General features: G+C 45.6%; 1 protein-coding gene across 6 annotated transcripts in view; it reads left to right on the top strand.

Moving 5' to 3' along the window:
* Positions 1–13,627, top strand: part of LOC122365839 (alpha-2-macroglobulin-P-like) — a 50,178-nt gene that overhangs the window by 9,435 nt on the left and 27,116 nt on the right. For all 6 annotated transcript variants that reach the window (XM_043337423.1, XM_043337420.1, XM_043337421.1 and 3 more), the window contains exons 2-9: positions 1,297–1,502; positions 1,993–2,105; positions 2,882–3,007; positions 3,390–3,506; positions 5,302–5,456; positions 8,798–9,005; positions 9,646–9,795; positions 12,363–12,451. In XM_043337423.1, the coding sequence (XP_043193358.1) occupies positions 1,297–1,502; positions 1,993–2,105; positions 2,882–3,007; positions 3,390–3,506; positions 5,302–5,456; positions 8,798–9,005; positions 9,646–9,795; positions 12,363–12,451 (1,164 nt within the window). The remainder of the gene's footprint in view (positions 1–1,296; positions 1,503–1,992; positions 2,106–2,881; positions 3,008–3,389; positions 3,507–5,301; positions 5,457–8,797; positions 9,006–9,645; positions 9,796–12,362; positions 12,452–13,627) is intronic.

Raw genomic sequence — 13,627 nt, 5'->3', positions numbered from 1 at the left:
GGATTGTCTTACAATTATACTTTACTCTAAAAGCGAGCAGTTGTAGGTCTTCATAACAAAAACTTGGCGTCCGATTTACATCTCTAGCTCTCGCCCCGTAAAGATGTGATGTTGGGCAGTAACTGTCTGGATACTGTCACCGAGCAGGCAGACTGTTTGAAGTGTTTACAAATATATCGGTGGTCTGCATTGGCTAATCACAGACCAGAGGGGCCTCCACAAGGGTGGTTGGCGATGAAAGCGGGTGGCTCCTGGTAAAGAGGCCCTCTTCGTTAGAAAGTGAACTTTATATATGTTACAGGGAGTTTGAAAAATTCGTTTTTGTAAAATCCCTAGGAAGTTTGCAAACTCCCTGACCGGTCAGTGGTTTGCAAACTTCCTAGTGATTTTGTAAACCCCCTAGTGGGTTTGCAAACTCACTGACGGGGAAGGGAGTTTGCAAACTTCCTAGGGAGTTTGCAACTAACTCACGGATTTCTCAAACTCTCTGTAACATATACATTATACAGATATGATGACCGTTTGGTTGTATAGTTATGATACTCAATCTGAATTGCGTATGTATCACATAGGATGAAGCGTTTTTGGTTTTTGCGAGTGGTTTTTGCTTGCTGTAGAAATTACACACTGTGACCGGTCTAAATTATCTTTAAAAGTCACCAGCTTTGATATTGGGAACGGCAAGGAACACACTTCCTTTCCAATTACTGTTGATTTCAAAGATGGTTACACTTAACGGCGTGATGTAAATGAGTTTTATAAATGACAAATTACTCTTCCAAAAAAAAAAGAAAAGAAAAAAACTCCTTTGGACGGCAAAACAAAGGTACCGTTTATACTGCCGATACATTAAAAATTACCGAACTCTGGCAGTCATCGCGTTTCAACGTACACTTCCTGCTTTAGACGGCGTACTCTAAAAGAGCGGGGACTCTTCTCTATTCCAGCAGGTACAGTCCACAGCAGAAGTAATGTGGGGTTTCAGTCATGGGTATGTTCTGCTTATGAAGCTTAGGAACGATTAACCAGACTACAATGAAACTTTGAATGTAGCTTATATGTATCATCACCCTTGCAGCTGCAACTTTAGCTATTTAGCTATTGACATCTTCTTTTCGATCACTCCGCATTAAACAATCGCCAGTCAAAGCCAACCGTTGAGATTGGTAAAACCCTACATTACTTTAGCGGTGGGCTGTACCGCATGTGATGTCTCCTAGCGTTCACCGTTCCCTGTTTCGGCAGATACATGCGCTACATATGCTGTGTTCTAACATTCGTCATTCTCTCTTTCAGCGGGTACCTGTTCACGGCACCCAAAGTACTTCAGGCTGGCACAGATGAACGCGCCTGCCTCAGTCTGTTCAACCTACCCGGGCCGAATCGCGCTCTCAACCTGAAGTTCTACGAGCGCGACGTTCCAAGCAGTCTGTCGACCACGCTAGATAAGAGCGATTTCCTGTTGTTTGAGACAAACACTGCAGTGCCGGACAGCGTAGCAGGTTGGTTTTAACGGATTTTTTTTCCTTGGGGTGAATATATAATTGGCTGTTTGTCAAGGGCTGTTTGGATTAATAGACTGTTTACAATAGGCTTTCTATTTATCTCTCAATCTGGGCTGAGTATATAGTTACCTTGAATTATATTTACTGAAGGTAGGTAAATGTACGGGTCTGGCTGGCAGCGTGTTTGATTTATACCTACTCGACTTGAGATGCGAATTCCCTTAGCTACATATAAATAGAAAGCCATCAAGTTATTTCACTTATGCACACTAGGTACTTGCAGAATTTCATATAAGGCAGCCTATAGGGAAGGGATCTTTTGCTTTTGCCGCTTTCTAGGCACCAATAACTAGTTTACTATAATTAATTTTCTAACTACCCACTAATTTTTGTCTTCAAATGCATCAATTCTTTGGCTATTTCTCGTCCTCCTCCTAAGCCCGCCTCACGGCTGATACGTCATACGAGTACGTCGTTGTTTCGTCAGAGAATGGAGAGTACTGCTTCGATATCACCATTCCATCCAAGGTGGTGGCCCGCAGTGCTGACATGCACATGGAGCTGACCGCTGGCGAAGGCGTCTGGAAGGAGGAGTCTGTGGTGAGTGAACTCTCGCGGGTGTTCACCTAGGGTCGGTGCTAGGACCCATGGTGAAACAAGGTGGCCCAAACCAGATCCGGGTGACGCACAAACAAACGTTGCATAGTTTATCACATTTTGAGGTCTTACTTGGTCATAATATGCCACCAAGCTGGCAGGATTACATTTTCATTTAATTCTTTTTTCAGTTTCTTGGTTCAATAATTATCCGTAAAATATTCTCCACTTCTGCAATTACGAAGCGAGGTAGATTCCCCGTATCAATTCTCTCCCTCTGCGGGCTCCGGGCCACTTTATTTACCTCTAGTCATCTGTCGCCTCCGGCTGTTTATCCTGCTCCTGCTCATTCTCTGCCCATCATGCCCATCTACCGGCGTGAGAGACGAGAGTCGTGGCCAGACGTCACGGTCGCTGACCGATTCCAACTGACCTCGCTCAGTCCATAAATGGCTGGGAGAGTGTAGAGTTTGACCGACCTTGAATCCACGGCGCATCGACCCGCCGCGACCAGACCACCTCCCCACCCCCGCCTCCTCCCCGGCTTAGTCCGATGACGGTGCTACTTCGCCACGGCGGGCGTGCCTCAGTTTAGGAAGAGACTTGGTCAGTAGTGTGATATTCATTGATATATTCTTTATTTGTCTGGGCAGGATTGGCCAACTCAGTTAGTTTTTTATATTTTTATCATCGTTCTTGCGTTAGGGACTTGCTTCCGTGTGGCTTCCGCTTGCAAGCTCTGTAACTTTAACCTTCTGCTCGTGCCGACTGTCCTGCAGGTGACTCTGAAATCGGAGACGTTTCTGACGCTGGTTCAGACAGACAAGTCCAAGTACCAGCCTGGTCAGAAGGTGCTCTTCCGAGTGGTTACACTCAGCCACGACCTGACCGCTCTCAACAATGACGTGAGTGTCCCGCAGCGAGAGCATATCCTATGGAGATGGGGTTTGATGCTTCACAACGATGCCCTGATTTAAAAAAAAATTGGTGTATTCAATCATGTACAAATAGAGCTGCATGACGAGCTATTTACCATCTCACTTACTTTTTCATTTTTATTGTCAGTTTTGAGTAAGAAGATTTGTTTTACACTGAAAGTGTTCACTTCCATAGACCTGCCCTCTCAAGTTCAATCGGCATGCTGCAGAAGAATTGTGCTAAAACGGTCCGTAATGGAAACGATGGGCAAACAATACGCGAACAAATAACTATGCGCGATTATAGCGATGTGTCCGTTTTCGATCGCGTTTCACCTGTGACCTGACGCTCGGTCGCTGTGTCTTTCAGCTGAATGAGGTGTGGGTGACCACTCCGGACAACATCCGCGTGGCCCAGTGGAAGAACGTGAAAACCAACACTGGCATGGTGCAGCTGGAACTGCAGCTGACCGAGGAGCCACCTCTGGTTAGTAAGGGAGCGCAAAGATATACCATACATATATGCATATGTAGATTTGGCTCGAATGTTTGAATGAACGAGTTAACGGCTCACGCTAGGCCAACGGGAGTCCAGTGCTCTATACCAACTGAACAATAAGTTGGACAACATATTACATTGGATGTAAAACAGATGTACTAGAAAAATGAATGCTACATAAACAGCTGAACGTCATCTGAACATTCTTCAGTTGTCACTGTTCAATCAGATCACCAACCACTACACAAATATTTATTCAGCTAGATAACTGGAGCCAGCAGCTCTTAGTTTGATCTTCATATTTTCTTGGGCTTGTGCCGAAAAATATCATTCAGTTGCATTTTGCTACTTTATGATTCATCGTCTCACTTATTTTGATGCATTGCTATAGTGGCGGGCCCCCGAAACGTTCAAATAACCTTTAGATGTCAGGTCAGGTTTGGTTTTTGACACTGCTCATTGACTCTCACTTTTTTTACCGCGCAAAAGTACCACGATGCCAATAACTTCATGAATGTAGTGTCCCGATATCGAGTGGACGGTTTCTCCAGCGATTGGTTTCGTCCGGCGCTGGCCTCCCGCTGTTTATAGTCCCGGCCCCCACTCCAGCCGGCGTGGACTGTTGCCATGCCAACGTCCAGCTCTGTTATGCCGATCGGTCCAGGCCCTGAAGGGTACAACCTTGAACCTGAGGCCCCGACGGAGCCGATTGGCGACTCGGAATGCGGCGACCGTATCTCCCTTCCATCCGCACATTGCAAGAAGCCGGCGGTATTATCACATGTTTGTTTGCGGACTATCAGAACAGGCGATCTCTCCTTCCTACCTGACGGTGATAAAGGGTGTGCGATTCGCAAATTTAGAGTTTAGTCTGCTTTTACTAACTTGATGGGCAGAAGGGAATTCCCGAATAAGACTAAAAGATCGTTTGAGATCTGAGATTGTGTGGGTTTTCCATCTAATGATTTGGAATCCCGGGAATAACCTCGGTTCTCGATGTGCGTGCATCGGGGCCAACGACCTCGCCTATTCACCAGCGGCTCTCATCCGAAGGTGACTCGTTTGGCGGGCTGTGCTGACCTTGGTCTTTGAACCGGTTAGCGTCGGTTCGTGTTGTCTGCTGCGCCCTCAGCTCTGCACAGGTCACAATAGAAGCGCGCTGCGCGGCAACAAAACAAGACAAGGCTACTGGAAAAGTGCTGCGCAGCTACAGAAAGCGCGAAACGCTTGCAGAGTCTAATGGTGGGCCTGCTGGCAATCCATTAGCGTCAATACGCTTCCCGGCGTTACTGCGCAGTCAGCAAATGCATACATTTGTGAAAATTTGCGACCCCCACTTGGTTTTGCGTGACGGTTCTCTGTGCTCTTGCGTGTGCATTTATCGGCTCTAGATGAAATGTTGCATTTAGAAAAACAATGGAACCCAGAACATGCACATGGTGTCTATGTTCAAACATATACCGACATTATAAACACTCTAAATGTCATCCATGGGGCTTGCGTTTGCCCTTTTATTTCTTAGAACAAAAGCCAGCAACCGATAGTTTGCTGGGGGCGGGGGATGGGACCGAACATGTATACATCATGTCCTTATTTAAACACATACCTACCGAGGTTAACACTCTAAATGTCATCCATAGGGCAGGCAGGGTTTTCAAAGCAGAAGCCAGCAACCGATGGTGTGCTTGCTGGTGAGGTTGTTTAGTCTGTGTGGCGATCAATGTTTGGACTGGCCCGTGGTGACCAGTGGTGCTCATGTTCAGCTCATGTTTGCCTTTCACAGGGCTCGTGGACAATTCACGTGCGGACTACCCAGGACACCTACACCAAGCGATTTACGGTGGAGGAGTATGTTCTGCCAACATTTGAGCTGGAGATCGAGGCACCCGAGTCTCTTGAGAGCAACGAGAAGACTGTCACCGTTAAAGTTTGCGCAAAGTGAGTATAAAACAAGTCACGTGTTGTCAAAATGTCGGAGGTGCAAGGGAACAGCCTTGTGTGTCAACGAATCAAACAGCTGAGCCAATATTTGGAATGAAAATCTTATACACACACACAATATATATATATATATATATATATATATATATATATATATATATATATATATATATATATATATATATATATATATATATATAAACAACCATACAATGGAAACTTCTATGGATAATTATTCATCGTTAATTTTTTAAGCTTTATACCTAGTGAGATGTTTCTCAATGTTTATCAGCAAGCACACCCAGATTTATGTGATCATGCTTTACTGAGGACATCGCCAAGACAACTTTGGATTTAATGCTTATGTTTATTTTAGATGCATTGCGACCGGAGGTTGATAATATTGGAACATAATTTAATGTCACCGATAAACAAAAAGTAAAAACATATGCCAATGGATATTTATATCTGCTGTGCTGCTTATAATGCGAAATTCCTAATTTCTCGTTTTCCTCCATGCACAAATTGCTGATTGTAGGCATCATCTGTTCATCCCAAACTAATGACTATGCCCACACTCTGTGTACCCGAGGCGGGTGCGTTCAGTGTCGCTGGAAAATCTAAATGTAGCTGGGCTGCCCCAGGGGTGCGCTATTGTTCCGGTGCAGTATATCCGGTACCGGGTGGCTGGCACACTGGGATCAGGGGTGGTGACAGCGGACGCTGACAGTGCGACCCGGGCACCAGTGCGCACTCCACTGTCCTTGCTGAGTAACGATGTGTCACGGGACGTTACGGTTCGCTCGGAGCGTCACACAAGAGTCACGGAATGGGACGGGACTGGCGGGGAAAGTCCCGTGACGCCTGACGTAAAAACTTGTTTTTAGCTACTATTTTTGTGTATCATCGAACACCGATCTTCATTTAGCATTTCAGTCTTTAAGAGGGGTTTGGTTTTATTTCTTTCTGCGATAAAATGAAATAAATTCAAATGCAATACTTACAAAAGGAAGCCTAATTAGCGGTATTTTATACAAAATCGTTTCCGACACAACAGTGTATAGTGCCTTCGCCTCAGCTTTTTGATCACGTAGGTATAGCCATATTACAGAATTCATGAATCTTCATATTGCCTAAAAGCCTAAAATTGCCTAAAAAAACACATATCAACCATGCACCTGACACTTATTTCTCTCTAAAAAAGCCCACGCTTATTGCGCTTTTGAAAGCCTGCACGAAAGCAAGTACATTTGCAACGTCAGACCATGATAGCAGCACCATTAATAGCAATGATTTTTAACATTCAGCTGCCTGCGTGGGATCAAACGATAAATGTTTGCTGTAAAAACGAATCCCATTGTTTCAACAAGCGATTCGCCGTATTAGGGGCTACACAGATTAATTGCGAATTCAGTGAAATTCCTGAGAATGTCAGAGGAGCATTGTCAGGCCCGGCACGTAACGCTACCCATGGTCAGTTCACTCATATGGTTTGAATATTTAACCAGTTTTAGAGAGGCACACAAGGGATTGAGCAGCCATCGGTTAATGGCGCAGCAACGATTCGCTCAAGGACGATGCCAATGAAATGCGAGTTTGTTCAGGTGATTGAATATTTGCGAGAGACGTTTGCTGTAACGAATAAACTGTCATGCCATTGCTGAATTCATGAGAAGCCGACATAAGATCGTGAATTGCAAGGTTAGAATTTATATGAAGATGAGTTATAAAACGCTCAATACTTAGGGCTCACTATGAGATCGCGAGGGCATTTCATAGTTAATAATTGCAAATTTTATATTTGCCACCAGTGCGGCGACCATTTGTCACAGGTGACGTCATCGGTGGATCGGACTACTGCGCACGTAATCTCTGTCGTTGATTCAGTTCCACGCTTTCTGACCGGTTGAGGCCCCGGTTTTGAACTTGCAATACCCGATGTTGAACCCTTCCTAGCATGCAGCTCAAAGATTGTCATCGGAATTCGCGAGCGACAATGCGCAGAGCCAAGCGATCAATGTCCCGAGTGACAATGTATGAGAGACCAATTAGGCAGACAACAACCCTAAGCGTTGACGTTGTTATTGCCCCCCCCCCCCCCCAGTTAACCTTGAGCTCGACCGCTGTAAGTACCTGCCCCTCCAGCCCCATCTGATGATGAAACATGGGCCTGGAAGTCCGTATAACGAGAGTCGATATAGACCAGCGATAAAGTGTTCAGCCATTTGTCGATTCGACGGACGTGCTTCCAACGAATGAACTATTTTTTATTACGGAGCGAGCGAAGCGAGCGTAGTCTTTCCTTAGATTAACGGAAATTTCTGAGTATGAGCGGCCGGCCGGCCGGCCGGCCGGCCGTGCGGACGCTTTTGCGAGGCTTATATCTCAGCAACCACTTGACCGATTTACACGCGGTAATTTTTGTAGGGTAGCTTCATTTCTTCTACCAAGTATTGTACTATTCCCGATGCATGTGGGTGACCCCTTATGCACGTGCCACGTGCAAAACGGAGAGGTGTCAGTTTTGTAATTGTTGCAATATCTCGGTAACTACTTGGCCGATTGCGCTGAAAGTTGGCATGTAGGTAGGCACCCACTAGGCACTGCATATCCATGTGCCAGAGTTGGGGTGCTGCTGCACGTGCGCACGTGCAGGGGTCGTTTCCAGATCTCGAGAACGGCTGGACCGATGGCGCTCAAATTTGGTACACGGTTAGGGACCAGTTAGTAGGGTGCCGTGCACAAGTCAGTTGGGACCCATTTTGCACGTGCGCACGTGCAGGGTGCCGCTCCCAGATCTCGAGAACGGCTGGGCCGATTGTGCTCAAATTTGGCACATCGCTAGAAACCGGTCAGTAGGGTGCCGTGCACAAGTCAGTTGGAGGTACCCCCTCGAAATTTTGCACGTGCAAGACTCACCCCCTCGCTCGCTCCGTTAGTCGCCCCAAAAGGCGCTATACTGGTGTTCAAGATAGGTATTCTTAGCAGCCCTGATGCTACAACTGATCATTTATAGGATAAAATACGCCCTCATGGCTGTACATACTTGGGGTCATATCACAAAAGATACGTGCATAAGCAGTATGCGACGATGTTGGTAATTTGTTTATAGGAGGATGACATTATAAGATTGCTGCACATTTTTTTTTACAGTCGCTTATCCCTAATGGTCCCTTTCTTGCGGGCCACCGATCTGTCCAATTTCCCTATCTCAGTCCCCGGATAATCAATCCCTAATGTGTTCCATTCAGCTTTTGTTGCTATGAGGACGGTTACCAAGTACCAACCAGTAACCACCGACTCATGAATCTAACTACAGTCTTATCCGCTCTTCACAGGTACACTTTCGGAAAGCCGCTTATTGCTGCCAACGTAAGCATCAATGCCACAGCCAGAGGCATTGGAAGCTGGCAATACAACAATAATAAGGATCTGCTGAGGAATATTTCCGACTATCAGTTCAGCGACGAGCAGGGATGTGCCATCTTTGACCTGGTGGTCAGCAAGATCGGCATCGGTCATCGTAATATTGGAGGCGGAAATACGGTGGGTGGATGATCGCTAGGTAACGAAGTGTTGGACTGTGACGGTGACCTGGCCATGGCGGTTTCCCGGAGGTCCGAAACATTACCTGCTATGGATAGTTAGTAAATATATCCATAATTTCCTACTGAGATTTGAATACGTCCTGGCTTGTCAAAAATGGTTATGGTCAAAGTTTGCATGATGCTTGGTCTATGTGCAATACTTTCATTATAGGTGATGACTGATGTGTTCCATCCATAGATCTCGATTGTGTAAATATGTTGCTAGTGCTGCCTTGTGCTGACTGCTGATGTCTGCTTCTGCGCTGACACCCGTCGTGTAGCATGTGACTGACGAACATTGCTTTTACTGCGCTGAGGCCTCTTGCACCAAACTACCTAGCTAGGTAAAATCGAAAAACCGGTTTCAGAATAAGCTAATCTAACGGTGGTAAATTTGTTTGCAATAGCCCAATACATAATCCTACATGTGCTTGCTAAATTTTGCACGCAAATTGTTACATTTGAGACTTGGACTGGGTATACGATGCAAAATAATCCGAGCATTGGTGCAAAAGGATTTTGGTGCAAGAGGCCTCAGATTGCTGACGTGCGCTGATTTTTGCTGACGTTGGCCAATATCTCCTCGCTGATTTCTTCAGGTCATCATCACCATCGATGTGGAAGAGCAGGGTACAGGACTCCGGCAGGTTGAGGTCAAGGAGGTCAGTCAAGCGTATTCCTTCATCAACCTCAGGCAGAGCGACAACGCGCAGAAGTTCCTGAAGCCGAAGCTGCCCTTCTACGGAGAGGTGAGCTTGCGCAAACCTGACCTTAGGGTTGAGGGAGGGGCGAGAGCATAAATGACATGTGAGCGTTTGGTCAGAAGTAAGGTGCTTGACGCTGATTGACCTCAAGGGTTCGACTTGTGCCTTGTGCAATGTGCACGCTGATGAAACCCAGTAACCCAACTGTAATACAGGCTAAACAATATGATATCGGGACTATTTTAGCGACTTTTTCGTTCGGTTGTGAATAAATATTGTGGATTCACCATCCGTTTCATCACTCTATTTTTCGTTAACCCGCGCCCTGGTGGGGTCTGTTTGTAACGCGACCTGGTGGGGGGGGGGCTATTTTTTGCCCCCCCCCTCGTATCTCCGAAACTACTGGACGGATCCGCAAAATTCAAACGGCGTTCGAAAGGCCTGTCAAATTTGTCAAGGGAAACCAAATTTCATTTACCTCGGGGTCACCGATGACGTCAGAGGTCAGGTCAAAGATGAAATGTTTCACCGTTCACGGGTCTTCTAGGGAATGCGCTATAACACCGAGGAAAACGCATTTTGTCGAGAATCAGCGGTAGGGCGTCAGTTGCCTAGTAGATATGTTGCTATTAGAGGTCACTGGCAATACCAGGTCAGGTCGCAGGTCAGGTCACCAAGGGTCACAGGTCAGGTCACATGAGCCCTACTAAGGTTGTGTGATACATGTTTTATGGCCAATTTTTCATTTCCAACTCAATGGTGTTGGTTACAAGACTATCAGGTACGGCTTAGGTCACTTTCTGGTGAAGTTCAGGTCAAGGTCAGGCCAAAAAGGTCAAATTTTAAAGTTGATAGTTTTGCATAAAATGGGTATTGATTCGATGCAGCTCGTCACGGGGAGTCGAATGGTGGTCTTTGTTTTGCGCTACGGGGTCTAGAACTTCTAAAAATTGAGTTTGAAAATTTGACGTCATCAATTTTTAACAGTTTTTTCGCTATAACTTCGCCAAAAAATGAGGTATCAATCTCAAATTTGGTATGTGGATTGAAGGCGGTAAGGACTATCACATATATTTCGGTTTTTGCGAAATTCAAAAAAACTTTTTGGATTTTTCGATTATTATATTCAAAAAATCTATTTTTTGATTTTTGGGGGTCAAAATCCAAAAGTTTCAAAAATCCGAGATAAAAGTTTTGTAGCCCTGTCCAATCTACAGCTTTTATGTCTTTATCATTTTTCTGTATTCGCAAAGCTATAGGCCTGACAGCTCTTCCCGCGAAACCCTTTTTTGGGTCGAAAACGGCAGAACATGACGTCACTCTGACGTCATTTCCGGCCAACCTATCATAGCATTTGGAAAAAAAAAATTTGGTCACATGGTGTGTCAAAAGTGGAAATAGCCGGTGCGCCGTCTGGCAACCCGGCAGCCCGCCGCCATAGGGAAATTCATGCTTTTTGTCGCTTTTTTCGCTCCTTATGAGTCACTTGATCTAATTAGAGCTTAACTAGGAACGAGGCGGGTCACTTGGACGTATTCGGGAGCCCAGTACTGTGTTTTGGAGCCAATACCTTGGAAACCCTACCCGCCCAATGAGAGTTTTTAAGAGTCTGCATGCCCAAATTAACGTTGAGCGCGGCCGTTTTCGGTCGGTTTTCCGCGACCTTGTGGCGAAATCGCCTTATTTATTCAACCAGGGTGGGCTAATTCGCTTAACTAGGAATGAGGCGTTGAAGAGAATTATTCAAGGAATAGAGCTGTGCAAAAATATTTTTGTATTGGTAAAACTGTATCCGCCCTCGAACGATAAATATTGTTGACCCATCAGGAACACATCCCCTGGAATGCGTTTGGACTTGGCTGGATCTAATATTAGCGAGTATCTGCTCATGCAGTTTCTTGGCTTACACTGTACGTTCACAAGCATACATAGTACATACTTCCTGCCCTTGGTTATTCCTCATTTGAATGAAAATTTTGCTATAATAACTATTCCAAGCAGTTAACAGGTTTTAGTGCAGTGCCAAGTCGGAACCGTTCAGCGCCGCCAGTCTCCCAGGCGGCGCGTGACGGCCGCCGCGCCGCCGCTCTGGCAGGGTGTTTGACTTCACATCTCTGTTGCTAGAAAAGTTGTGGACCGTTTTACTTGATTCTTGTATGAAAAGATCCGCCATTCAATTCTTAGCAGATAACGTAAATTTGACGTCAATTGCACGATCCGCTGCCCATATTGTGGTACTGCCATCTATTGACAAGGCTGGCGAACTAAAGCCGGGCGGCTATTTCCACTTTTGACACACCATGCAATGTGTAAAATCGATGTCCGGAAGGGTACTGAAAGTTTGGTGACGATCGGCGCAGCGGTTCTGGAGATATATCGAAAAGTCTGGAGGGGGGGGCAAAAAATAGCCCCCCCCCCCCCCACCAGGTCGCGGGTTAAATGGTAACCAAGGCCTGCACACTTAGTGTTCATTTCAATATCAGTAAAATAAAATGATCATAAAACAGTCACAAAAAAAAACATATTATTGAGCTGATCAATATAAAACATCCATGGATGTCTAAGAGAAATTAACATTATGACCACATCCGTTTTTTCTTCTTTCTTTTCAGTATACGCTGAGTATGAGAGATGGTAAAGCTGCGAAGAATGAAATCGTCAAGGTCTGCTACACAGCCAAGTACAAGGAGAGGGTCATCAGGTACGTTATTTTGAAGCTTTGTGTGTCGGGACCGCGAACAAGCGTATTAACCCGGCAGTTGCTGGGGTATTTCGCCACCCACCGTTTGCTGGGGGGGGGGGGGGGGGGCGTTAAACGCCCCCAGCCGATAACTCGAGAACCAATAGGCGCAGCGAAACGCACGAGGCGGCAAACGAAAGAGCGCGACGAGACGCTTCAGATGAGTACTTTAAAGTTGAATTTTGAGGTCACAGGTCGGGTCAAGGTCAGGTCAAACACCTGAAATCGGGCTTTCAGTAGCATGGACTTCAGGACTTCGCAATGGGCGCCTCTCGCCATAAACTCTGTCACAACGGTGCACAATCCATCTTATAAGGCCTACAAGAGTGTCAGCTCCATGTAGGGGTCAGTCAAGCATAGGTCAGGGTCAAGGTCAGGTCAACCGAGTAGGCACATATCCCCGAAAATCAAAACTGATATTCGCAGCCTGTGACACATGTTTTATAGGTAATTTGGGGCGTAGAACACGATGGTGACATTCATTTTATCATATGTGTACGTGTTTGGCTCAAAAAGTTCAATTTAAGAAATTCATGTATCATGGTCGTGAAGTAGTCACGAAAAATTGCCAAGATTCAGTTCAAGATTATGGAAAATGCGGAACGATAATCAATAATCGAAGATAGCCATTTGATTGATCATGGTATTGGCAGTCTAATGGCGTTTACGGCATGTCTGTATGTTTATTCTGTGATTTTATATGGTTTTTTGAACATATGCCGTTTTTGGTCGAAAACTCAGAAATCATGACGTCACTAAAACCTCGATATCTCAAAAATTTTCCGACCGATTTTTTTGAAACTTTGTCACAATAAACTTCAATCAATTCCCTACAGGTACCCAAAATTTGGCGCGCCTGCGGCGCGCCGTGTTTATGCTATGGCCCAGCGAAAAAAGTGGGGGCGTTTAACGCCCCCCCCCCAGCAACTCGCGGGTTAAGATTGAAGCCATCTGCCATGCTTGCTCTTTTTGCCTTGGAATGTTCCGGTGTCTCGATATCAGGCCCATGTCACTCCACTTTTGATGACATCATAAGGGGACCTCAAGACAATAATGGCGTGGTGCGCCACAATCGCTTCCAAGCTTCTTGCCAACAGTTGCCATTTTTGAAAATATTATTTTGAAATAAAGTTACAA

Source organism: Amphibalanus amphitrite, unplaced genomic scaffold (assembly GCF_019059575.1).
Source record: "Amphibalanus amphitrite isolate SeventyFive unplaced genomic scaffold, NRLGWU_Aamphi_draft 000766F_arrow, whole genome shotgun sequence".
In the NCBI taxonomy this organism is placed as follows: domain Eukaryota; kingdom Metazoa; phylum Arthropoda; class Thecostraca; order Balanomorpha; family Balanidae; genus Amphibalanus; species Amphibalanus amphitrite.
Note: the sequence above shows the minus strand (reverse complement) of the source record. Positions and strands in the feature narration are given on the sequence as shown.